The sequence below is a fragment of the Dermacentor albipictus genome, chromosome 6 (assembly GCF_038994185.2).
Source record: "Dermacentor albipictus isolate Rhodes 1998 colony chromosome 6, USDA_Dalb.pri_finalv2, whole genome shotgun sequence".
Taxonomy (NCBI): Eukaryota; Metazoa; Arthropoda; class Arachnida; order Ixodida; family Ixodidae; genus Dermacentor; species Dermacentor albipictus.
In genome coordinates, this window is record NC_091826.1 from 122,107,845 (window position 1) to 122,134,656 (window position 26,812).

General features: G+C 45.3%; 1 protein-coding gene across 1 annotated transcript in view; it reads right to left on the reverse strand.

The window, feature by feature from the left end:
* The window catches only part of LOC135913804 (astacin-like metalloprotease toxin 5), a 34,021-nt gene extending 7,548 nt beyond the window's left edge, over positions 1-26,473 (reverse strand). The window contains exons 1-5 of the mRNA XM_065446495.2: positions 26,315-26,473; positions 11,949-12,019; positions 11,139-11,211; positions 9,109-9,223; positions 7,972-8,147 (exon numbers count right to left, since the gene is read on the reverse strand). Coding sequence (XP_065302567.1) covers positions 7,972-8,147; positions 9,109-9,223; positions 11,139-11,211; positions 11,949-12,019; positions 26,315-26,423 — 544 coding nt within the window. The 5' untranslated portion in view covers positions 26,424-26,473. The remainder of the gene's footprint in view (positions 1-7,971; positions 8,148-9,108; positions 9,224-11,138; positions 11,212-11,948; positions 12,020-26,314) is intronic.
* Between the last annotated feature and the right edge of the window lie 339 nt (positions 26,474-26,812).

Below are 26,812 nucleotides of genomic sequence, written 5' to 3' on the forward strand. Positions count from 1 at the left end.
GTTGAGACGGAACAATATGCTGTTGAAGCAACATCGCGAAAATTTCGTCGTCTCTGTAAATGAAATTTTCTTTTCTTTACCTACGTAACTCTCCTGCAAGCTGCTTTATGTGAACAAGCATGTGCACATCAGTAAGTACAGTCGTGCAGGTATATTGAACATGAATATTTAATAGAGCCACACAGGAAACTGCAATCATTCCTCGCAACAGACTTTCGTTTGACAACGTGTGACCAATGATACGAAAAAACTTGAAGCAGGCTTAAGCTTGGCCTTTAACAGTGGAACGCGATAGCATTTAAATATCCCTGCCTTGTTCTCACGCTTCCCGGCAACTGCAGCTTATGTAACCGTAATGTTTGCTGCCAAACGCTGGCGGCGAACGCTATGCCCGAAGACAAGCTTTGTCTTAGTAACGCTGCCTCTTGGGTGGGCCGATCCCAGAGGCAGTGGTCTCCAAAAAATACATTACTTTCAGGTTTGTGTTATTCCTTCATACTTTTAATATTTAAGTCAGAGAAGATTTACCATAAAAGGCATGCGCTGTAGGTGTTTTTTTGTGACATTTGTTTGTGGGATGTCATGCTCAAAATTTCGACGAATAACTTTCAAGAATGTAAGACAAGGTATGAGCAAGTTTAGTGATAGAATAGTGTGGCAATATAAGCCGCAAATACCGCGTGTCATATAGCAACGCATGGCATATACATATACCTGAATATATAGAGAAAGGTTCGCTCACGGAAATCCGTCGACGCCACCCCCGCATTTTCTGCGACATGGGGCCCTTACCACTATCGCTTTAAGAATGTGTCGCTGGGGGATTTGATTGCTTCGTTATACAGAAGGCAATGTTGGCAGACCCACAAGGGCGACTGACCCACGTGCACTTTTTGTGGTTCGATACTTCTTGACAGTAGAGATGCCATTGATCTCCGCGCTAAGGGCTATATGTGGCAGCAAATAAGTGTTACACAAACTTTGCAGTATTGAGCGTCGACTGGAAAGTGAACTCAAGGCTACCTTTTTAGAATGTTACCGTACAAACAAAAGCAAGCCCTACATCGCGTTCGTACGCTGAAATACCGGCACTGTTTTGTCAGAATTGAGGAGTGAAAGACATCGGTAACGTATTCTGCCACTTACAGCTGGTTTTGCCTAATGTCGGAATACCAGTGGAAAAAAATTAGCATAACCTGGTAAACGAGCTCAGTGGTCACATGACAGTGGTTGAGTCATGCAATGACTGTACGATTCATTGACGCGTATACCCTGCTTCATTCACTCAAAAAAGGGCGCTCCTTGGTTTTCGGGAAGTTACCACTACCTCAGAAAAATATTGTGTTCTGTCTCGCGCTGAGCACAAAGATCCCAGTGGAAAACAGCGACCACTTGCACTGACGGGAGAGGACACGAACTCGGAATGAGGAAGCGATGTGACATGTTGCTGCGCTACAAACAGACAAATATCTGCGGCTTTCGTTTTGCTGGAACATGGACTCATTCGTTTCCAGACTGTGAGCAATGTCACGTGCCTCAAACTGCTAACACACCGAACGACTTTGCTATGGACCGACTCTGTCTTTACCCTATATACTAGCATAATGAACACTTGTTGCATGCAGTGCTTGCGCGTCTGATCAAAATACCTCTGTCAGGGCACCTTATAATGGGCCTCTCAAGGGGAGGTACATATAGTTTCACGCGATCCAGGTTTTACTCGTTTTTGCAGAGGGCGCACGGGTTGACTTGCTTTGCATATCACGTTCGTATGGAGCGATGCCGGTGCAGCGATGCGCAAATGAACGATGGGTCCATAACATTTACAAAAGAGACAAAGGCGAACCAAAAGGATTTTGGAACCATGCAAGAGCACTCGGAGCTCCAACTAAAGATTTGCAGACGTTTATAAGGGATGAAGACGGTAACATCTTCGAAGGAGACGATGCGCCGCGGTACATCACAGACACTGCTTGGGCTAACTTCGGCACGAAAGCATAGTTCACGAAATCATCGGCAGAAAGCGTAGTTCAGAATCAAAGAGATCCAGCAACAACAAAGATGCCTGAGTGATCAAAATTTAACATAGAAATCTTTTATTGGAAAAAAGCAGAAGAAAATGTCCCGAATAACACGGCAGCCGGGTCCGATGAAATCCCTATACGGCTAATGAAAAATCTCTGCCCACATAGCAAGGCACTGCTGACTAATGCCACTGAACAAGCGATAAAAACAAAAATTCCTGTTGGGTAGCGTGAAAGCACGATGAACCTCACCTACGAAGGCAAACTCGATGTGGATAGGACGAGCTCGTACAAGCCGGTTACAGTAACGCCGGTGCTATGTAGAATGGCAATGCAAGCTATAAAACTATAGCTGGCGGAATGGCTGGAGACAAATGATGTACTGGGGGAAGTACGGAATGGGTTGAGAACATCCAAACGCTTAGAAGATAATATTCTTGTTCTAACTCAGTGCACAGAGATTTCAGTAGCTCAGAACAGACCTTTATGGATAGCATTTCTAGATGTAAAGGGAGCTTACGACCACACAGGCACGAAGTTGTTTTAGGCTATTCTTAAGCATGAAGGCATACAGGATGATTTCGTGGAACTGCTCAGAGAGATATATAGGAAAGCCGTGTGAAAATTGTATGCGGAGGCCGAACTTGTAGCAGAGTGGTGGAATCATAATAAAAATTAGAGCTCTTAAAACCCAAAGGCCGTAGAAGAACAAACACACACCATGCGCGTAGGGAAGAGCACGTGTGGTGTGTGTTTCTCCTTCTACGTCCTTTGTGTTTTTAGCGCTGTAAGTTTTTATTGTAATCTGCTATCAACTAGCCCACCTATCCATCCTTTTGTAGTGGTGGAAATTCATCAAATACTAATGCAAGCATGCCGTCTACCTCCATTGTATTTCACGCGTTATATTAAGGGCTTAGAAAGACAACTGGAAAATAGTCAATAATGATTTGATTTATCATACACGCGTAATGGACAAATGGTGCAACAGAAGGTGCCTGCACTGATGTACGCGTACGGAATAGTGCTGCTAGTAGGTAATGCAAGAGATTTGCAGACACTGGCTAATATGTGTGGCAGCGCAACGACAATTCTAGGCGTTAAAGTTCACACGGAGAAATCGGGAATTATTATCTTTAATGAAGATCATATTTGGTGTCGACTCAACAGCAAACCATACCCGTAGTCAATCAATATTAGTTTCTCGGTGTATACATAACCGGAGGAAAGACTTACTCTAGCACCCATCAAAATAATCTAACAATAAAAGAGAAGCGGAATGCAGCAACGAGGAAACATAGGGCACTTTGGGGCAACAATAAATAGGAAGTTGCGCGTGGAATTTTCTAAAGGAGTCATGGTGCCAGTGTTGGCGTTCGCAAATGTCATTGTGTGCGTAAAATTGCATAGAGGGAGAGAGAGAGACTCTTTATTAGAAAAACATATTTTTGCCGGCGCATATACAACCACTGGTATGCTACTCTGTATAGGGATGGGGAATGGGATTGAAAGATTCCAGAGGAGAGTGGGAAAAGAAAGAGAATAAAAATAAATATATCTGGGGTTGGAAGTTAACAAAATATCAGTGGGGCGGTTTGGTTTGGGAGCGCACGACAAAACCACCAATGAGGCAGTGCAGGTTGACATGGGTTGGGCCTCGTTTGAAGTCGGAGAAGTGCAGAGCAAATTTAGTTTTGAAGAAAGACTCAGGAACATGGATCGAAATAACTGGCCGGCTAAAGTGCACAAGAATCTGTAGCTAAAAATCTTGACACAGTATAGAGGAAGAAGTGAAGAAAGTTGTCAACCAAGTACAGGTTAATTGAAAGTGTAGATAGACAACCAGGAGTAATCAGAAAGGAAGTGAGAAACAGAGACAGCGAATTGGATGCAAAAAAAAAATGGAAACGAAGAAGACCACGATGATTTACAAGAATGGCAAAAAAGAATTTAGAAGGAAAAATCTGTACAATAACCCGTTAGGATGTTAGGATTGATCTGGTTGCGTAAGGACAAAAATATACCAAGTAAATATTCACAGTTAGATAGGACGTGTATGTTGCAGCAAAAATCCGGAGACCACTCAATACATTCTAATGGAATGCGGGGGGATTCCCCCAGCGAGACGAATACGTAACATACGTATACGAGCAGTGCTTGAATATAAAATAGAGGGAAGTATCAACTGGTCCGCAGTCGAGATAAACAAGAGACATTTGGAGTATTTAGACATTTGGGCTGTGCGTGTGTCCGATTCTTCTACCGAATGACACAATCAAAGTCACCATGATGCTTCCGATCGTGCACCACCATCATTGTCGGGACCGAAGTGTTTAGATAAGATGTGTTTCCTATACACTAACATCAGAAGCGTTACGGCGAAAAGTGTTGCCCTCTCCTCCCTTATCGACTCCACTGGAGCCTCGATATTAGCACTGACTGAAACGTGGCTAAACGATTATATTGCCGACGATAACATCCTTTCATGCGAATCAAGTTTTAATTTTTTTCGATGTGACAGAAAGGACAGGAGAGGAGGTGGCGTCCTTATTGCGGCGAAGCAAGAACTCATTATCGTACCAGTTGTTGTTTCCTCTTTTCTGGAATGTATATTCATCTCGATAAAGTGCAGTACTACAAATATTATTGCTGGTGTGTTGTACCGTCCTCCAGACCTGAACGATGGGTTTGCTGACGAATTTTGTCGCCTACTGACTGATGTGTGTACGCGTTTTCCAAATTCCGTCCTAATTATCTTTGGTGATTTTAATTTCCCCAGTATCAATTGGGACATTTTATCTGTCTCACCAAGTGATAAGGAAGCGCACGCTTTTCTGCAGTCTTGTCTAGATTTTCACCTAACTCAGCTCATTACAAAGCCCACGCGATCCACAGGTACCACTGCCAACATTCTCGACCTGATCCTAACCAATAATCCCGATGCCTTTTCTAAAATATTTCACCTTAGTGGTCTTTCTGACCATGACATCATTACCGGGTGCATAAATCACCGTATGCTTGACAGGAAAACTACCTCAAAGCTGATCAGGTGTTATAACAGGGCTAATTTTGACCAGATGAATCTCGAATTAACCACTTTTTCTGGGCGGTTCTTAGCCGAATGTACTTTCCGTTCCATTGAACAGAACTGGTCGCTGTTCAAAACAACCCTACTTAACCTCATTACAAGATTCATACCGGTTATCTCAATTAGGTGCAGTAAAAGAGCGCCTTGGTTCAACGAGCGGCTGCGAAGAGCCAATAAAAAGAAAAAGCGTTTGTATAGGCAGGCAGTTGCTAACAACCTATTAACTACGTGGGAAACCTACAGGAAAAGCGACAAGGATTACCAAATAATGCTGAAAGCCACCCGGCGCCAGTTTTTCAGTGACGTCTTACCCACTATGCTATGTAATAATCCCCAAAGATTTTGGAGCGTAATTAACCCACATTCACGCCCCATTTCATCCTTAACAAATTGCAATGGTGATCAGCTGGATGATGCCCATTCTGCTCAACTTTTTAACAACGCTTTTTCGTCTGTTTTCACTCATGAAGTCATTACCCCTTCTTTAGCACTCAGTTCACTTCACGATTATTCCATGCCCTCTATAGTTATAAGTGATGGTGGTATTCTTTCTTTATTAAATAACCTTAAAGATACTACAAGCACCGACCCGCTTGGCTTTAACTACAAAATTCTTCGAAATATATCTCAGAGTATTTTTCAAGTCCTTTCTGCACTTTTTTCTCAGTCTTTATCATCTGGCTGCATCCCTCATGACTGGCGAGTAGCTAAAGTAATCCCAATTTTCAAATCTGGCAGCCGCTCTGATACCCTAAACTTTAGACCCATTTCACTGACTTGCACCTTCTCAAAGCTCCTTGAACATGTCATACACACCCATATCATTAATTATCTTGAAGATCACAACATCATATATAAATATCAGCACGGTTTTCGCAAGGGAGTTTCTTGCGACACTCAGCTTGCTGGATTTACTAACGACTTATTTACTTTAGTAGACGCCGGGTTTCAAGTCGACGCTTTGTTTCTCGATTTTTCTAAGGCATTTGATCGGGTCCCCCACCATAGACTACTACTCAAGTTATCGCATCTCAATGTTCACCCTCAGGTTTTAGCATGGATTAAAGACTTCCTCTCATCTCGCGTTCAGTTCACAGCTGTTAATGGTTCTAACTCTTCGATGGCTCAAGTCACATCCGGTGTACCCCAGGGGAGCGTGCTTGGTCCCCTGCTCTTTCTAATATTTATTAATGACCTACCCAATTGTGTATCTTCCCAAATCAGACTGTTCGCGGACGACTGTGTTGTGTACCGAGCCATTAAATGTGAAACTGACCACCAATTTTTACAAACTGACCTCGATTCAATTAACACTTGGTGTTCATCGTGGCTAATGATGCTAAACCACTCTAAGACAAAGCTGGTCTCCTTTACAAGAAACTCTTCCCGCATCCCAACTGCATACACTATTAATCACGTAACAGTTGAGACAGCTTCTACTTACAAATATTTAGGGGTTCACCTTCAGTCCGACTTAACCTGGAACTATCACATCGATCTGATTTTAGCAGCTGCTAACCGTTCTGTTGGCCTCTTAAAACGTAACCTTCGACACGCTCCAGCGCCTGTGCGTAAACTTGCTTATATCACCCTAATCCGTCCGAAAATCGAGTACGCTTCAGCCATATGGGACCCGGATCAAACCTACCTCATAGATAACATCGAATCGCTGCAGAACCGTGCTGCTCGTTTCATTTTTTCAGATTACTCACGTTTCACTAGCGTCACATTGTTAAAGGCTCGTGCTGGTCTTGATAACCTTTCCCATCGTCGCAAACTTGCTCGCTTAACACTTTTTCACAAAATTTACCATCATCCGTTGCTTCATGACGATTTCTTTCAATCACCATCGGCGGTCTTTCCACGCCGTGACCATCCTTTCAAGATCAAACGCATCATTTGCCGCACTTCATCTTTTGCGAAATCATTCATACCCAAAACAATTATTGAGTGGAACCAGCTGCCTGCTTCAATCGCAACTGAAATGAATTCGTCCAAGTTTCATGAACTTCTAAAAAATGAATGTGATGAGTAGCTTTTTTTCTAGTTTTGTTCCATTACCACACTGTGTTTGATTTTTAATATATATACATTTTTTTGTGTTCTGTTTACTACGTTGCGTTTTTTTTTCATTATGTCTCATTGAGTGTTGTTGTTCTGTTTTTTTTTTATTATTATTCTTTGCCTATTCCTTGAATACGCTTCTCTGGGTTGCTTGTAGAATTTTTGTCACCCCCTATGTAATACCCTCGTTGTGAGGGCCTTTAGGGGTTTCTTGAAATAAAAAATAAATATGTGGAAAAAAGTAGGGAAGAGACAAAAATGACCCGATACATTACAGGTGTAGGCAGCAGTACGAGATAGATAGAGAAGATTAAAGAGGCGTATACCAGAATGTTAGCGGGAAAACATCGATAATATACCTGAGTAATTCAAGCAGGCTAGGCGACGATTTGTCCCCGGCCCGTTTCAAAGGGGCTGCCAATAAATCATCATCATCGCAGGCTTCGAGCGCACTTGCCCGTTAAATGTTCTGCCTCTTCCTTCCGTGATCATCTCCTATCATAATCCTCTTCATTTGGCCTTTTCCCGGCGCAATGTAGCTAGTGACTAGAGGACTGCACCTCAGGCCGACAGACCTCCCTTCTCGGTAACCTTCGGTCCTGTCTACCTGCTTTTATCAAAATCTGTCGCATCGTTTTCCTCGTTTGCATATAGCATTTTTTTAATTTTATACCCTTCCCCCTAGCATTTTGTCCTCAGGCACTGAGACCCGCCCTGTAACGAAACAATGCACTCACCGCGCAACCTGTTACCTAAGTTGAGGGCGCAGATCTTCGATCTCGCCGCTTTACATACCTGGCTCCGCGTTCTCCGTGAAGACGTCGATGTATTCGTCCCTGTCCGAACGGGAGTGCTCGTGATCAAAGCCTACCGCGTGCATCAGCTCGTGCACGATGGTAGCCCGGTAGAGACAGCCTGTGCCTAAGGACACCTCCTGAGCGCCGCCCAGGCGCCCAACGAACGAGGTGCATCTGCGTTGCGCATAAAGAAAGAAATGCGACGCGTTCGCCTCCTGGTATCCCATCACCTTGTGAAAGCGTTCTTCCCAGCCGTACTAGAAAGACGCTCCGAAAAACCGTTGCGAAACATCTGAACATGTTGTATGACTCGTAAAGGTAGGTACGCACACGCTTATGGCGTGGCCGTTATTAGCGAACAGGTTAACACAAGAACCTACATACTTACTGTATGCATTGGGACACATTACAGGGTGTCCCAGCTAACTTTGGCCAGAGTTGAAAAATATGCGAATTCTACTTAGCCGGAGATAACCAATGTAATGCTTTTTGCCGTCGCTTGGAGACTAGGTGATGGGAACGGACGATGTTTTGTCTTTTAAAAACTAACCAACTTTGCGAATACCGCTCAAAATTTTATAATTTGGAGCAATGAACCACAAACTTCATTATCATGAAAAGTGTCACTTTTATGCGAGACCGAACGTGACAGGGCACTCAGTAGAGACGGAGCCATCAAAAGAAGCTACGCTTTACATTATGTGCTTATCTCGGATACGTTAGTTTCGCTAGTCTATTATTCATGAAATGGCGGTTTTACTTCAGCAATAAATAAAAAAACTTCGTCCGCTTTTAACATTGTAATAGGTGCAATTTGCAGACAGGTTTTGATATTGATTTGTAGAGTTCCAAACGACTAAATATTTTTTTTTCGAATTCCAAGTTATATTGTAAAAAAGAGCCATCACAAAATTCTACTCGCAGTATTCACTCCAACTTTACTTCTTGCGCGACAATCTTATTACAATAAGTTCAATGACCGCATTTGGGCAGTTATCACGCATTACTGTGTAACGCAGCATAACATGTGTCACTGGTTTACAACTATAACAGCATCGACAAATGCTTGATTTTAGACCGCATAATAAACATACCGTGTAAGGTCACCGCCGAAATATTCAGAACGGTTGCTCACCCATCTCCACGCATGATGTACAGGTAGTTCTTATGCCTTCTGCGGGCCACGAACCGCAAGCAGCTTTGAGACTCGATGTCGGCCATTGCCCGCAGAATCTTCTTCGTAGTGCGATCTGCCGATGTGAAAGCAACGTGATTGCACCCACTTCTCCCTGCATAACTTACTCGGCGTTGAACATGCGGAATGGATTAAGGCCGAAGCACGGTTTCCGCGCTTTAATCAGTTCGTTTGTTTCCCCAAAGCAATCAACGCAATCAATAATAAGCTCTCATAAGCACAAGTGTCACGTGTGCCGTGTCTGGGCAGCACATCGCTAACTCTGAACGGAACCGTCGTGTTGGGCCGAACCAAATAGTCAAAAAAAAAGGGAATGCTCAGCTCTTAAAGAAGAACAAAGTAAACAACTAATGCAATGATGCAATAATGAAAATAGGAATACACATGTACAATAAACATGCACGCGGTAAATACTTAGCAATGGCCGGGCAAAAGGGGAAGAAAGGAAAACAAGTCGGCAAAGAATCGGCGCACCGTGCCTAAATTCTCAGAGTACGCTATGTAATTCGTTAGAAGGCGTTACAGAGAAGTCGTAGACGAAGAAGCATGTCAAAGAAACACAGTGCGTATATCTACCTTCGCCTAAGTCCTCCCTGTCAGCAAGTTAAAATGGTTCACCAACTCGCCCAAGTTCACACCCTGTTAAACACAATCCAAGGCTGCGGTTCGCGAGGCGTTTAGTCTAAATCTCACCAACTGCATGCGAAGCAGCAAAAACTCAATGCCAGTTGCGTCAGCCAGCTTGAACAAAGAACCCCCGAGGGCTTCTGCACTGCCCACCGCTGACAGTCATGTGCGCGACGTCAACTGACTGAAAGCTTCACGGAACGACCAGTGACGTAAAATGTAGCTGTCCGCCCTGTCTGGAAACACGCAGCCTGATCTCGCTATTGGGTGGCTAACCGGAGCTTCACTGCATGGGGTAATGAGATGGAGTACAGCTGCCAAGGAATGCCCGGACCGCTAACAGGTCATTCAAGGACTTTTTAGACTACGTAGTCAAAACTTGTTGTTTCTTTCGCGGTACCAAGCATGTGAGAACCAATGCCAAAATATATAGACGCAATCAAAGTAGCGCCGATTTACAACTTCAAGACACGTTTCTGAGTACTCGTCACAGAATTGGGTTGATTACAGGATGACTCCGTTTTCTTTTCGTGTTTTTATCTTTGTATTTCGGAAGCCCAGAATACAAGAGGAATAGATTGGCCACTGATCGTGCATGAACGCATTGATCGTCCAAACGCTCCGGTTGTTTCAGTCTGAATAAATAAGAAGAAAATGGCTTCGTCTCTCTCTCTCTCTCCCTCTATATATATATATATATATAGAGGGAGATATATAGAGGGAGATATATATATATATATATATATATATATATATATATATATATATATATATATATATATATATATATATTTTTGTGTGTGTTCTCAAATTGTATGCTGTTCAAGAAATCCCTACGCATGCGTGTGTTGCAGGAAAGCATGCTCCGTGATACAAAAAGGAACGTTGGAACCTTTCGCTGTTGCTAGTGACCAGCGCGATGAGTCCGAAATGCCAGGAGGCCGCACGAAATCGTTCATTGACGCGCAGTGATGGGAGAGCACGAAAGTGTGGAGGACGGTGGCTATAGGTGAAAGGATGGCGTTACCTTGAAACTAGTTTATCTAGAGACACTACGCGAGCGTTTCTAGACGCGTGTTATCTGCGTGCACACTATTTCGCATTCGCTGCAAGTGTTGCCTCCCACGCTATGTCGTGCCAACATGTTGAGCCCGCGTATTGTTCGACACCATTAGAAGAGCTTCGTTGCCATTGGCTTCAATCCACCGCTCTTAGGGCAGAACTGCCTGTTTCCATAGACTGTGGAACAATGAGGTACAAAAACAGGGAAAAGAAAGCACAAAGAACTTTGAAACAAGCAACTAATGGACCATCATTTACGATATCCCGCCGTCTTCACTCACTGAGTTTAGCGTCGATGACGTAAGGAACGATTCCTCCAGGCCACAGGTCGTCCTTTTCAGTAACTGCATTTCGCTGTGCATGAGAAAATGCAGTCACCAAACAGCATTAGCAGATGAACGACAATGACGGGCAGGCTTGTACGAGGGTACACTCGAACGCGAAAGTTTACGGACCGCGAGATCTGCAGGAAGAAGTTGAAGTTCTCCGTACCATCGGAACGGAGCTTGGGATTAGGATTTTGGATCTTTACAAGCATAAGCCTCGTATCCCGACTAGAGAAAGCTGCCTCTATTTCGTTTATCCTGCGAATGCGAAACATGAAATGGAAGCAACTTTGCGAAGGAAAATAGCTAGGTCTCTGTCTGCGACCAGAGCGCCGGGCTTTGCCCAGTTCGAAGCCAAAGCTTGGTAATGATTGTGCAGCTGCCCTTGTCCGAGCATGATGCTAGCATTGCGATAAGCAATGCCTCAGAATCATATGGTGGTTCCGGCGCCTAAAAGCTCAGATATTTTTTGGCTTTTTCACTGTTGATTCATTTGAAGTTTTTATCTTGCCCAGAAACATTTGTCCTGTTTGAAATATGCAATAGTTGACAAGACTGAAGTAAATGTAGGAGTCATCAGCTTTCAATTTCAATGAACCAGCGATACTTCTTCTTTCCTTGCTTTCTTTTTCTGCAACATAAGATAGCTTACAGCGGCAACATGGCGGACAGAAATAGCTCATGTGATAGCGCCACCCCCGTCTGAGAGCGGTGCGGACACTTTTCGTGGAAGGGCGTTTGAAAGGAAGCAAAAGCACTACTCACATCAGCGGAATTGTTCCGTGGCCGGAGGATATCTCCCTCGAAGTCTCCTGCCCTTTCCAAGGCCAGTACTCCTGCACAATAAAGAATATAACGGTTCTGCTTAGCGCCAGAAAACAGCGCCACGTTATGCTTGCTGCCCCCGACACTAAGGCACGGACTGCGCACTCACCGGGGCCTAGAGGGAAAGGTGTTAAAAGGGTTGGAACGCCAAATTTTGAGGCTATAGAAAATATGTTGTAGGCTGCTTCCGCATGCAAGGACACCCACAACGAGGTATTGGGCGCTGCAAACATTTCAAAACAATTTTAATTCAGCTCCAAAACTGCATTAAAAGCTCCTTCTCGTGGTCGAGACCCATCGCTAGGGCGGAAGTTATGACGTCACAGCTGAGGAACGAAAATATTGACGTCATAGGACACTAGCACAAAAACGTGACGTATGATGAGTAGCGATGAAATGCCGATTACTGAGCCTGCTGAGCCGAGCGACCGAGTATAGCCTGCACTATGACCGAGCTACAGGCTTATGGAAATCCTTTCTTAATGCAAAGAAGGGTAAGGCATGCAGACACGGACACAAAAGGAGAGTTGTGCACAGCACGAACGCCGCACGGCGGCCCGCGAACGGCAAACTGCGTGCGGCGAGTTGCCGTGCCGGTAATGTGGACGGGCCTTTACACGTTGAGTGTAACGATAGCCGGCCGACTCCGAAAGGGACCAGGATATGCGGCGTTCGTGTTGTCTGTCTCTCTCTTGTGTCCAGGTCCGAATGCAATTTCCGCCTCATTTGCATTACGAATCCTAACCAACTAGCTCAGCTTCCTGCCATTCTAAATATCCTTTCTCTATGCTACAGGCTTCTAGAACACTGTAACCGAGCTAACCCTGGCCCCTGGCTAACCGAGACATGCACAACGCTGTCGTGGAGAGCAGTTGACGTAGCATCTGCCAGTCGCATAGTTCGGCAGCTCGGAGCGGTCTCGTTCGCGTGGGCCTTTCTCAAGGGGAAGGCCCGTCCACGTTACCGGCACGAAAACTCGCCGCACACGGTTTACCGTTCGCGGGCTCCCGTGCGATGGCGGTTTTGCTCGCGAACGGCGAGACTTCCTGGCCGCAGAGAAGACGGGCCCAGGACCCATTTGTGCGGCAGCCGTGCGGCGAAGCGGCCAATCATCGACCGAGGAGTGGTCACTCTGGCACTGACGGCAGCCTCACCGCCGCGGATCGTTCGGCGCCGCCGATACTATCGCTAGGCCTTTTCCGGTTCATTTCAAAGCTAAAGCTTACGGCGTTTCGGAATGAATCACCGACTCTCACAAGCTGCAATAATTTCTTAGCGTTGTTGTCGCTCTTCGCAATAATTATAATAATCGCGACATGCACTTCGAATCGCCAGTTTACCTCTGCTGGCAGAGCACGCGTATGCGCGAGCAGACAACGCAGCAGTTTTGCGTCACTATTTTTGTGACCCACGTGACGAAGCCGGGTTGCGTTTCCTCTCCTATGACGTCATAGCATCACCCGGAGCCCAGAAACCAAAACCAATATCGCTCAGTATAATAATGCTATTATTAAATTACTTATCGTGTATATATGAATCCCGCGGGGTGTATCGGGCTTCCTGAAGCAGTACGCAACGCTTGATTGAAGAACGCATGAGGGAAATTTTCATGTCTCCACCCCTTTAAGGAATATCACATGCTTTAGGAATTATCTTGGGCGGTTACAGTAAACGTCTAGCTCGCATGAAGGCGAAGCTTTTCATGCGAGCTCTTCTGGGCCTTGCTGACCGTGGCTACTGATCCCTCGCCGAATGGCTCAGTCACGGGGGTGGAATTACCAAATGAATCGGCTTATCTGGAACCCAAGCTCCGCTACCACTGCAGATGTGCCGATGATCGGGCTTTGTTCTGTGCGCAATCACACATTGAAACCACAAATGGTGCTTAAATATCATAACTTCAACATATATATGCCTTCTAGCGCATACATGCTTTAATTAAGTGAAATATTTTAAGCCTTTATTACCTTTATTACTGCGGTGGACCGATGCTGAAGACTGTGTACTAGTAAACTGCAATGATCACGCAGAAAGCGTGGCGGAAAGTGGGACGACCTCGGGGAAGGCAAGTCTCTTTGATCGGCCACCAAATTGAAAAAATTATGGAAGCTGCATTAGTGATTTACGCGTCTTCAATAAAACAAAGGCCACCCTTACTGTGAGAAGAGGTCGGTAGGCTGGGAAAGGCTAAAGAAAAACAGAAAAAATCGAGAGACGGGTAGCGAACACACCTCGAAATTCCCTAGCCATCTCGCCGTGACGTCATACATCTTTTACGGCGTTTGCTGGGGCTCAGTTATTTTTCTATCGATAATTTGGACTGGAATTGTACTCTAGAAGATTCATGACGATAGCAGGACAACGGCATGAGCAATGTGACATGACGACGACTGTATAGCGACAATGCGAGGTGTTTAGGTATTTCGGTATTTTCTACTGTCTCAAAAACCACTCTGATGCAAAAGAAACACTCAGAAATCCGTGACGTCACTGTGACGTATACCCGCACTGAGATTTCGACGCCAAATTTTCAAAAATATGAAACTTCTACTATTTTGTCTCCTGCTTGCCAACCTGTTGCGGTAAAAGTAGCTAAGAAATAGAGTTCTAAAAGAACATTTTGTTTCTTTGCGGTGGCTTATTGTTCCTTTTCTGTGTGCCTATCTAAAACACACTTGTCAGTTAAGCAGAGCCAGTCTACTAATACTTACGAATTGCATTTGAGGGGCAGTTATCAAAGCTCCTGGGCAAGAGTGCAAGAAAGCGCCTGATAATCGTACGCCTTGCCGATCAAGAGGACACAATCTGCCAGCACTTTTGTTCTTGCCGAAGCTTAGGTGTGGGCTTGTCAGTGAGAACCACTTTTTAGCGTATATGATAATAAACGTAAGAAACAGTTGATAATAACTGTTCTGAATGTAACAATCGTGGAAGAAAGTTAAAATACACCGGTGGCATAAAGGACCACCACTGGGGAGTGTGTCAGACATCAATTAATTGAAACACAAAATTATACGGATTGCTCGTAAGGGGGAGGGGGGGGGGATTTTGGACGCTGGCTTATTTTACAGGTGCTTACATTATTGCTAAGCGAGTTGACCTTGTGTTGTGTTACATTAGTGCGGGCACATTACGGTTACGTCGTGCAGATGCATTTTTTTTACGTTTTGTGTCTGCCCAGCTTTCGGAAAGTTTGCCTGCGTAGAAGCAATATACGCGAATGAATTTAGTCGACATCGTTATTTCTTTAGCAAAGTGAATGGCCCTCGCTATCTTACAGTCAAATAACCATTGCACTTCCCGTTCAAGACGTTGATAAGTGCGCTTTGGTAAGCAACAGCACTAGCAGCAGCATCAGACCGTAGCAATTCTAAAGTAGGCTCTAAATTGTCAGCACCGTGAGAATGCCGGTGACAGCTGCCCGATTGCGCTTGACGTTGGTCAATATAGTACAGGGAACTAATTAAAGGGGGTCAAATCGAAGAACAGACATCTTGGCGAAGTGGATCTCTCTCTCTCGCGCGCGCTCTCTCTTTCTCTGGGCAAGTTTGTGCGGCCGTGCGTGCCTTTTATCGCTTGTGTAGAAGTTTTGGATAATTTCGCAGTGATTAGTGCCCGCATCTTGTGCATCAGCTATCGTGCTTATCTCTGCACGTTGTCAATTCTCGATTTGGTCGAAGTTTCTAGCGTACTGAACACGCGCAGGCAGAATGCAAGACATAGAAGTGCACTCGTAATCACCATCCATCGCATCAGCGCAGTACTCGAGCTGTGCGATAAGCTTAAAGTTCTGAGAACAAATAAAAAAGAACCACCTGATAGTTTCATGTCACATGAGTCGACTCGATGTGCGTACATTGGTCACGATAACGTAACGCACAAACCTGGTACTGATAACGGTGACAATAGCACCATTACATCTCGCGACAGGGAGAAAGAGAGCCTGCCGCATCAATCGGAGGCGGCGTTTTTGAAACCCCCAGCGATTGTTCCGCACCTCTATTACATTCTGCTCTCGAGCACAAGGTCGCGGGTACGATTGCCTGCCGCGTTCTGGTGAGACTGGTTTGTCCCGCGGGTTGCTTTAGGACGTTCGAACACTTAATATGTTACTTAATACATATACATACCTGCCAAGTCTGCCCATATTTCTGAGAGACTCCTAAATTCAGTCTAATTCTCCCGATAGTATGTACATGATCAGAAATGTTCCGAAAAACTGCCCCAACCCCATCGGAAAATATATTCGTCATGCAGCGCCATCGCAATTGTCGTTATGCGCTAGGTAGCTAGGCCAAGTGAGACTTCAATCCAAGCCATTAGTTTGCAGGCAGTACTGGCCTAACGTCAGAGCTTCAGATCGAGACATGCACTAACGAAGGCGCTTGAAGCAAAGGTATAATATGCGTTGCATATTAACTACTATCCTTGAGTCAGCTTCGCCGCAGTGTGCTCTTGTTAGGCAATGAAGTATATTAGGAATCCGAAGGGGCCACAGCCATGGGGCATAATACATGTTCCTTAGTTCTATTGTCTCCGGTCGCCGTACAAGCGCCGAGACATCTAATAACTTTACTGGCAGCAATTCAGGGCTGTTTCTTACGTAGCTGTGACCAAGAAACAAAAATTTGCGAATTTTATTTTTCGTGGGAACATCAGAACGTACGGGAACGGCGAAGAGCTCAGCATAAATAGTGAACTTTACAAGTTACTAGTGGTCCATTGTTACCAAACGCACAATAAACTGGGTCCGATACTGACTTAAGAAGTACACTGTAAAAATGTTTACAGCCATAAGGGCATTTTCTTGCCGCACCGGTAACTGCGTAATCGTTAGAACCTTACAAAAATTTATGAAAGACTTCAACAGAGCTCTAGCTAGACGTGCGATCACAAAATACGTAGTTGAAAACTATGTAATCATTCTGACAGCCTTGGGCACACAGAAATATCCGACAGGAGAGTGACATATCTCTCCCTGTGAAATTCTCTTGTCGGATATTTGTTTGCAACCTAACAGTAGGCCCTAACAGTAAGGGTGTTACGAGTGCGAGTAGAAAACACGCTTACGGGTGTAAACATTTTTACAGTGTAGGGGCTGAATCTTAACGCCCTTGTATTCCTTCAGTAATATAAAATCCGTTCGTTAACACTTTGGGTAAATTTTACCTAATCATCGCACTATTCAAGAATATACACATTCTCATTCCAATTAATGTGAAGGTATGCCTTTACAATTCCGATAATACTAGGTTTGCTTTAAAGTGTGCAGTATATATAGGAAACACGGCCCAATTCGCAGCTGTAGCATATTAGAATATCCTGCCTAACGATTTATAACAATGTCAATCCTGTATTATATTTAAGAAAAAATCAAATCATGTTTCTAATAGAATGTTGACGTCAGGGTTCTTGTGTTTACTAGTGCTGTTATGCTGTATGAGAATTATGTTTAACAGTTGTACTTACTAGTCGCTGCTAATGTGTAATCAATGTCGCTTACTCACTTCTTTTCATGCACCTCAAAACGGGAGGTTCCCTTGCATCCTAGAGCTACGTGGCCATCCTCCTATATATTCAACCCAATATGAACCACCTTTGTGAATAATATACGTTCTTTTGATTGACTAGTTTTTTTTGTCTCTTCACTGCTCCTATGTGTATAACAAACAGGCTACAGTCTGCATGAAGCTTGTTGGCAACAATTAATCAAGATAACCGTACAAAGAAAAAGTACGAAAAAACGAAATTGTTTTATCACACTCATGACATGTTTTCGCAATTTTTTTTATTGTGGCCCTACTTGTAGCACGTTGGCTACAAACGACGTCCATGACGAGAATAAATCATTACTTCAAGGTCAGCGGTTTGCTCCTCGTCATTCTCATGCCTACATTGCCACCCACTCTACCAGGCTGTTCTTTATAATGAAAAGTTCATCGTGGAAAATCCGCAGCAACTTTTTCTCCTCCGCAAGAGAAAACAACGGCCATCGCAACATAAGGAGACGTAGGGTGCGGAAGTAACTCTGAAAATGCGTGCTGAAAACTGCTCTTCCTGGGCAATCTCATTTTACCTTGCGTGGCGCAAACATGCCACACAGCAATAGTGACGTAATGGTGTCGCTTAAGATAAACACTCTTACTGGCAACAATCGAGGTGGCGAGATAGGGGAAAGATACTTTTAGGAGGCTGGGTTCGGTCGTCGGGCCACCAAATTGAGGGAGGTGGCAAGAAAAGGTAGCCGCCGTAGCCGCGATTTATTTAGGCAGGCCAGCCATGGTGCCGCGGGAAGCTACCGCGGCCGCTCAATTCGAGCACGCTAGCGTGTTCTATTCTCGCAGTACCTGCACGTGAGTCCATCTTCTTCGCCTGTTTTGGAGGCGATAGTCGCGCCGCTACAATACAATGCCCCCGAGGTTCCACCAAGTCAAGTCTTACTATATCAATCGATTGGCGGCCATTAGCAAATACAGCCAAACGTGACTACTTGCTCCGCAAATCAGCCTCTTAAACTTCAGTGCGACGAAAGATTTCTCCTTCCTGAAAATTCAGAGCCCCTGCGGGAGCACTGAGGTCTGCACGTTCACGCACAGAGCCGCTCTACATCTGAATTTGTGTGACTCTTCGACGAGCTCTAGGCATTCCATCAAGTAATGCTTCACGTTCCCATTGTCGCTACATAGAGAACACGTTGGTGACTACAAAAGGACATAAAAGCGAGTTAGAGCGGATTTAGAGCTAATTACACTAGAACCACCAGAGGAAGATAAAAAAAAGCAATAAACTGACGACACATGCGCTGTCCTGGCTCTCTGCTACGGCGTTCTCATACACCGGTGATGCCGACATTCCTATCTTATGCCACCACGCTGGAGTTCGAGCTGACAGGGCACAAATGCGGTGTAGTGGGGACGCTTTTGGTCGGAGTCCCTTGGTCACCCGGGAATGTTAAGGTCATTGTGCAGCCTGATGCAGCTAACTCACTTGGGTTTAAATCTAGAATTCAAGTGCCTTCACTCGCGCGTCAGTTTGTCTGGAAATGACGCCGCTGACAGTCTTGCACTCTAAGCACTGAACTATGGTCCAATGGTGAGGGTACTATATGACACTCCGTGTCAGTTTAGAACTACCATCATGAACCACTTTCGCTACTTGTGGTTTGCAGCATGAGGAATGTCTGCTCGGTCATGAAGACTCTGTAGCCGCTGATACGCAAGAGCCAAACATAAAAAGACGATGTTACAGAAGTACTAAAGCAGTTTTTACCGTTCACGACGGAAAAGTTTCTTGCACTAGTAAGACCTTGATGAGGGCTATTTGGTTCATATTTAGAACCGAGGTTGAACAGCACGACTACAACAACCACACGAAGAAACAAATACCATAGACAAGCCCGGGCTGCCGACTGGAAATTCATTTGAAATTCACCAGCCATTTTATACCTTTCCAGTATTGGCATGCGTGCACCAGTTACACATACATTTTCATTTTCGAGCGTCCTCATACGATTGCATATCCAGGACAGCAGTAACCGCATTTTTATTAGATGTGGGGGACTTATATTATTCGGTGCAGCGTGATGGTTTGGTGTGTCCTGTGCGTAAGAAAGATTTAAGATTTGGGAGAATTGATTACAGCGTCAAGGGAGGAATAAAATTATATCGCACAATATGGGGGCAATGGCCGAGCCTATACATATGCCAGCATGTTGGATGTACAACTGCCCATCATAATTGATGGCAGTTGAATAAAGATAAAAATCTAAAAGCGTTAGAACATTGTTGCTGTTCAAACCGACAGAATTCAGAAAATTCAGTTCTCCCAAATCTTGTATCCTTTTACCCACAGTGCACACTAAACCATCGCGCGGCACAGAATTATGTAAGTTCTCTGCATCTATCGAAAATGCGGTTAGTGAAGCCCTCGATGTGCAATCGCATGAAAACGCTCGAAAGGCGCCTGTGCACCTCCAATCATAAATCTCGTTTCACTGAGTGCACGCGGAACGTTATCTATCAGATAACGCCGAGCTGCGGAAAAACTTATCTAAGACAAACGGGACAGTTTTTCAATGCCAGAGCTCGTCAGCACAGCAGTGACGTGAACAATGGCTGTGGAGGTCATTTAGGGGACATTGCGACAAGACTCCGTGCACTCCCATATTTGAAAAGACAAAATTCATAAGAAAAGAAAAAAGCAACAGGGAAATAAGAGAAATAATAGACGCATATCACATTCGAAAGCGGGAAGATAAACGTGTAAGCGCTCCCTCTCTTGCTTTGTCAGAGAAAGAAATAGCTTTTTTGCACGAAAGATTGTGATGTCTTTAATTTTGCGGATGTATATGTCGCTTGCGTACGCATGATGGAAAAGGTATAATATGGCTCGAGAACTTCAAGTAAACTACCACTTGCTAGTCAGCGCCTGTCTCTGGTATTTGTTTCATCGTGTCGTTGTTTCATTCGCGCTGTTCAACCTCAGTTCTAAATAGTTTCGTCTATTGTTATGACTGGCAATTTTGCGTTGCTTCCTACTTTCGTCTGCGGAGGTGCCGGCTAATCTGTGAGCTTCATAGCAAGAGTACTACTGTGTGACCGGAGTGGTGGGCAAAAATAATTTGTTATCTAGGATTACGAAGCATGTTACAGGGGAGAATTTGAGCGAAGCACGAGGAATATACGCCTCGTGAACCGCCTACAGAGGCGCCACTGATGGCCACCTAGCGGGCGCTTCAAGCAGTACGCGCGGGAGCAGTAGACGACTACAACGCCCTGCAGCAAGGGTGGCTGAAGTTCGCGGCTGCGATTTCTCCTTTGTTCGGGCGCCAGGCTGCTCCTTCTGCGGTGACAGCTGTAGGGAAGACGCTGACCTCTGTGGGAGCGGATATGAACACGATGTTACCGGTGTTGGGGGAGCATGGTCAACATAAGTGCCAGGTGCGTCCCGCAGACAAGCGCTATGAACCCCATTTACATGAAGTGGAGCTCATGTTAACTAGCTTATAAATTTTGTTGAGTAATGCGATGTCTCGATAGTTTTTTTTTCTTTTTATTCTGCCCTTGCCGTAATGCTGCTTCTGTACATCAATAATAAGCACCAGTCGTTAGCGCAGACTTATATCGAACAAATCCACATGATGCGATGTCTGTATATGCGCTTGTGATTTTTCTGCGAATGAATACATGTGACATGGCCGAATAAGTGCAGTCAAAGTCAGACCAAAAAGAGTAATTACAAGTTTATAGATGGAAACGTGTGGACCACTCAACGAAGTCACCAAACGCACGGGTTATTAAAAGCGCTTGTTAGCGCTGTACCGCCGATGCAATTCTGATGCATACGCCGATGAACTGCCTTTCCCGCTGCTGTTCTTGCAATTTTAAATTCTCCAAGGGAGCTGCTTCGAAGCGTACAAAGATAGTCTAACTTCTCAGTACTTTTATCTCTATTATACGTGAGAGAGATGCTATATTTAAAGGCAGAGCAGCGCTAGTCACAGAAGATGAGCGCTGGCGGCAAGGCTGGGTTTAGTCCTCGGCGTCGTAAGCATAATAAGAAAGAATTCAGTGGAGTACAAAATTCACATGGGAGAAGGGACTACGTTGTGAAACAAGCAATTACTCGGTGTGTTAAGTCTGCTCGGACAGCATCGAGGTGTGACGATTTCCCAAACGTGACGCGAACTTTTCAGCGAAAAGTGGAACAAAAATACCATATGCAGCATATATTAGCAATTCTCGCCCGAAACTACCTATTTTCTGAACACATTTCCCAAAAAAACACTACATCTAAGATGCTCTCGAGCGATAAGAATAAAGCTGTTGCTTTATTATAAAGAATAAAGCACTTGCTTGGTCTCATTCCAATGAGACACAGCGTGACTTATACCCTTTACGAACGAGGCAGGGTGAAAACCTCGTAGCTCAAAAAAATCAATAAGAGTTATGCATGAAGCAACTAGCAACAGTTAAACATGTGCATAGCCACGCATAAAATAGATGTAAAAACATGAAATGCGCAACAGCTGGTGCGAGGATTTACCGGGCCACATTAAACCAACAATTTCAGGTATGCAAACTTCAGTAGATTTAACATACAACACCATGCGCTCGTTCAGTAGTGCTGCCTAGCTAACGTAACGCGGTAAACAAGCGGAAAACAATATAAGCGGCAAACGGCACTGCAGACGAACTTCCTCGCTTACGCGTCTAACTATGCTCGAGTGGAAAAGAAACACCGACGCGAAAAAGGAATGGATGAGAACAAGGAACTTCCCACCGAAGCGGCGATCCATTGCTACCGTTGCTCCCGCTGATGAGGCTTTGCGTGGAATGATTAGAACCGTATCGCCGGCCAGTTTTCGCCGGTATTTGAGCCCCCAACCCTGCAAAAATTCTTCTGGGACATTCCTTGAAGCTTTGGCTACCCCACACATACGAAGGGTGTTGCCTATTGTGCTCTGATAACGTTAATAAGACAGAGAAGCACTCTCAACGACACAACAGAGTACGGCGCGCGGCTGGCTCCTCTCTCGTGTGTTCTGCGCAAGGCCGCCACCAGTGGCGCGTCCGTCGGCGCGCACTACGCGTATAGACACGCAAAAAATCACCTGTCTAGGTTTTTGCCTACTGATCGTGTTCTGTCCAAATTGCTCAACCGCATTACTCTGGTTTGCCGGTGGCACCGAGCTGAACTTGCCAACAGAGGAGGAGACCTGTTCCGGTTGCGACATCTGTTGGCGTCATGACGAGACAAACATTGCTTGCATCAAATGGGGCACAGCGAAATTCGTGAAAGGTACCCAGTTGCAATTTCCATTGATGTCCGGGTGTCCCTACTGGATTAAATGATCGTTGAAGGCTCCCCACATATTGGAGCGCGTGCTAGCATTTGGTACAACTAACTGGGACCGCCTGAAAGAACTGCGAGTTGTGTAACACTCGCCGGAGTATTCAACCCGCAGGTAGGTCAGAGAGAAACGAAATCGCAGCATTCAAAGCGCTAAACTTAAGTCGTTGTCAATGTTTATCAATTTGTGATGACAAATCTGTTTAGCCCTTTCCGTGCCAAGTAAGACTCCAACTCACCCAGGCGTTTCTTCCAAAATATGCCAGTCATGACTCATCCAGAGATTTACATTAGTCTATGGAGTGCCATAACGAACTGGCTGACGTTTTATTATTTTCGCGTCACTGTCGCATATGTCAGTGGTGCCGGTCTCGCAGAAAAAATATTTTTTCGAGCGCGCTGTTGACGCAAACATAGCGGAAGTCCGTCTTCCTGTCTGTTTCATAAATGGCGGCGCAAAGGGAGGCTGCTGCATCGATGACAGCCGCTGTTTCAATGCTGGAAGGTATTCTAGGATGATTTTTTCACTCTGAGATGAAGAACACAAACTTAAATGCTTCGGTGCATCGTGTTCTGAGCTACAAATTAGCGCTGACGACAGCGAAGAATTGTTCGATACTCTGGCAACCTCTCTCGCGTGGACGCGACTCACAGAAAATGCTTTGCCATCTGTGCCTCCGCGATTTTCTTTCCTCACCGCGCAAGGAATGAAGCGTCACACAGAGCCTGACAAACGCACGCTTGGCTTCCGGTCCGAGAAATATCAAGCCTTTTGCACTGTTCCTCTAAAACCTTGCCTATCAGAAACTCAGAAACGTGGAAAAACAATTTCATAGTAAAGGACAACAGAAAATAAAAAATAAAATGCTGATCTTGCTCTAATCAAATCTCTTCTAAAATAATTGGCCTCAAATAATTTTAAAAATTTGGTGACTTCATGAAAAAAATTTGCACGAAATGGTTCGTGAGGCCTTGAGTTGGAATACACCACCAAAATGTTGGAAGTCGACTTGATTCTCACGAAGGGAACAAAAAAATATGGCTCTCCTGCAATCGAGAATGCATGTTGGCATGAAATGGCAGCCGGCAAAGCAGATTGCTTGGAGACGACAGTAGCCACTATCTTAAAACGGGTGTATTGCATGTTCGCAACGGCACACCCCAACACACCGCACCGCGCCGTACTGTGCACTGGTCCGTATGGATGCTGCCCAGCTTGATGGAGAAAAGCGCCTGAAGGATGCGCAACCAAACGTCCCAGCGAATCTCGATTCTTGCTCCGCGATCTCGACGCAAGAGTTGACGCCTTGGGCCGCCACAGCGCAAAGGGCTGACCTTACGGAGCGTTCGCTTGACAAGGCTGGGTGCGTGACGTAGTGCTCTTTCCAAACTTCTTCCCCCATGAAGGCGGAGCAGCGCTTCCAGACGCGTCCGGCGCCGCACCATACACCAGCTCGGCGAGCGCAGTAGATGCGCTGCAAATTCCCTTTCGAAGAAATGAAGCGTATGGTGCCCTGTATCTGCCTTTTGGACGTCACTATTGGAAATTAAAAATAAAGTTTCAGCGTACTAGAAGTTGCACCTTGAGTGATACGGTGAACAAACATTGGGAAGAACTCGGAAGCAATATTTCTTGTAATTTGTTTGGGAGTAACTAGCGTATGTAATGTACAAGATGTGGGAATGTGGTGTGTGTAAGGGGGGGACCTCCCGTTGTTGTCTCAACTTGCCCTATTGTTCAACTTGCCCGGGTGCTTTCGCTTGAGCGGGCGGGTAACTGCGCTGGCTATGGGCTCAAGGTCACTCGAACGACGCCGATAGCGGGCGCTACAAGCATTTCAGGCTTGAAACTGACTTCGCATCGCCAACTCATCGGTGTTCGGATCTCGTGGATTCCTATAGTGTCAAAATTCTGCACTGCGTCAAGGCCGTGCTCATTCCCCACACTCACGTGGCGCAGTGGATCGGAGTCAGCCTGAGATATACCGGCTTCGGTACCCGCCTATATGGCGGCCACACTTCAATTTTAGCGGAATGCAAGAAACGTTCTTGTGCTTGGGTTCACGACAACGTTCTATAGAACTCTCCACGTGACTATTAATTCATAGCCCTTCGCTATAGCGTCTATCATTGCATTTGCTGTTTCACTGTTATCAGGCACGCACACGTTACAGAACAAAAGTAACCAATTACAATTACTTCTTTCTAAACGTGTTTGATTACAGTTACCAATTACTGTGCCAGGAAAGTAATTCAGCAATTACTTTAGCATTACTTTCCTCCTTACAATTAATAGAACGAGCTGGTCTTGCTCTTTCAATGCGTCCTGCGTAGCCCTTCAGATGTTCATCTTCGCTAAGAATGGCTTTTCAACATTATCTTGTGCAAGCTAGATTTAAAGCTATTTGAAGTGACACTGAAGACTAGCTCTTTGTGCGGGCTGTAGATAAGGGATGTGTTGTAGCGTACAAGCAGCTTGCGCACAAGATTGTGGTCACTTAGTGCCGCGATGTTGAGGCCTGGTTTCTCTACGAAGCGCAACGCTTCATTGTAGCTGGAGCTAAGTGAAGGCGCTCCCAATAGGCGAGTAAAATAATGACAAGTTGTCCATTGTTGATTCGCTGCCATTAAGGTCCGAAGTAGCCTCGGCTATCGAGCCATAGTAGAGCGTTTCAGTTTGTCTGCCAAAACCTCGTGAACCTCCTAACGCCGTCTTTCACGATCGTTAGCCATTTAGACCTAAACGAATAATTGTAGTATGCCAGCGAACGTTCACGTTTGCGATGCAGTTTAATGTAAAGCTGGTGATTATTCAGCCCTAAAGGTACAGTTCGTGGGTTGGAATTGCGAGACTGGATGTATGAGTCACGTGTCACACAGAAACAAACGCTTTTAACGGCCAAAATACTTCTGTCTACATTACACAAATCACTGGATGCACTAAGCGAAAGAGAATTGAGAAGCAGCTGTTACTGGCCATGAAGCCCGCTTAAAAGCATTTCCAGGAAACAGAGAGAAAGAAAGATAAATTTCTTCTAAAAGAAAAGCTCAGAGACCGGACTTCCAAAGCAGGTGTGTAAATCTGAAAGCTGGCCATGTGCAGGTGATCGTGGAGAAACGGCACAATTGCGGGAAGGGAGTAAACCATATACACGTTTTCAGCCCTTCGGACACAGTAGTCCCCACATATTTTAAGCGCTTAAAGCTGCGTAAAGAGTTAGAGCTTGTTTCATCAAAAATGTAACTGGTTACATGCAATCGTTTGCTGGAAAACGTCATTGAATTTTAGTGAGCGTTGCCTAATCAAGAAGGGAATCGTTAAATTACAAAGACTGCGTAGAGACGTGTGATTGCTTACAGGTGAATCGTTACATGCAATTTGTTACGTACAAGTCCGGTCGGGAAGTTGCATTTTGTGCATCAATATGCCCCTCAGTCACTACGTCAATAATTACCGGGATGCTTCCAGTCAGCCGCCGGCTGAGCCACAGGACCCCCCTGCGACTTCCATGGCGCCGTCGCGAGTGTCAGCCAGAGAACGCTCCACGAAAGTGCGACGCGCATGATGCCGATGCTCTGTGGTCGCTTCGGAAGCGCCTAAGGCTTCTTATTTGAACTCGCAATGACGCGCACCGTTTCGAGTTAGGCTGGCACGCCGAAGCTTGTTCGCCGCGATTAGATAACGCACACTTGCCGGGGCTTGGTGGTGTTTGGCTCGTGTTACGCGAAAAGACAAAGGAACGTGATCGAGGGTGTTACGCACCGCACTGTTCCGATAAGATTATACGTCACGGAGCCCCTCTGTTTTTGTGTATAGGCGCAGATACTGCTAGCGGGAACATGAGTGCCCATGGCAGCGCTACGTTGAACACCACTACCCGTAGACGAATCCCTTTCATTGCGCCTGCACCGAAAAACTTAATTTGAGCAGGATGCGTTGTTGGGCAAGTTGG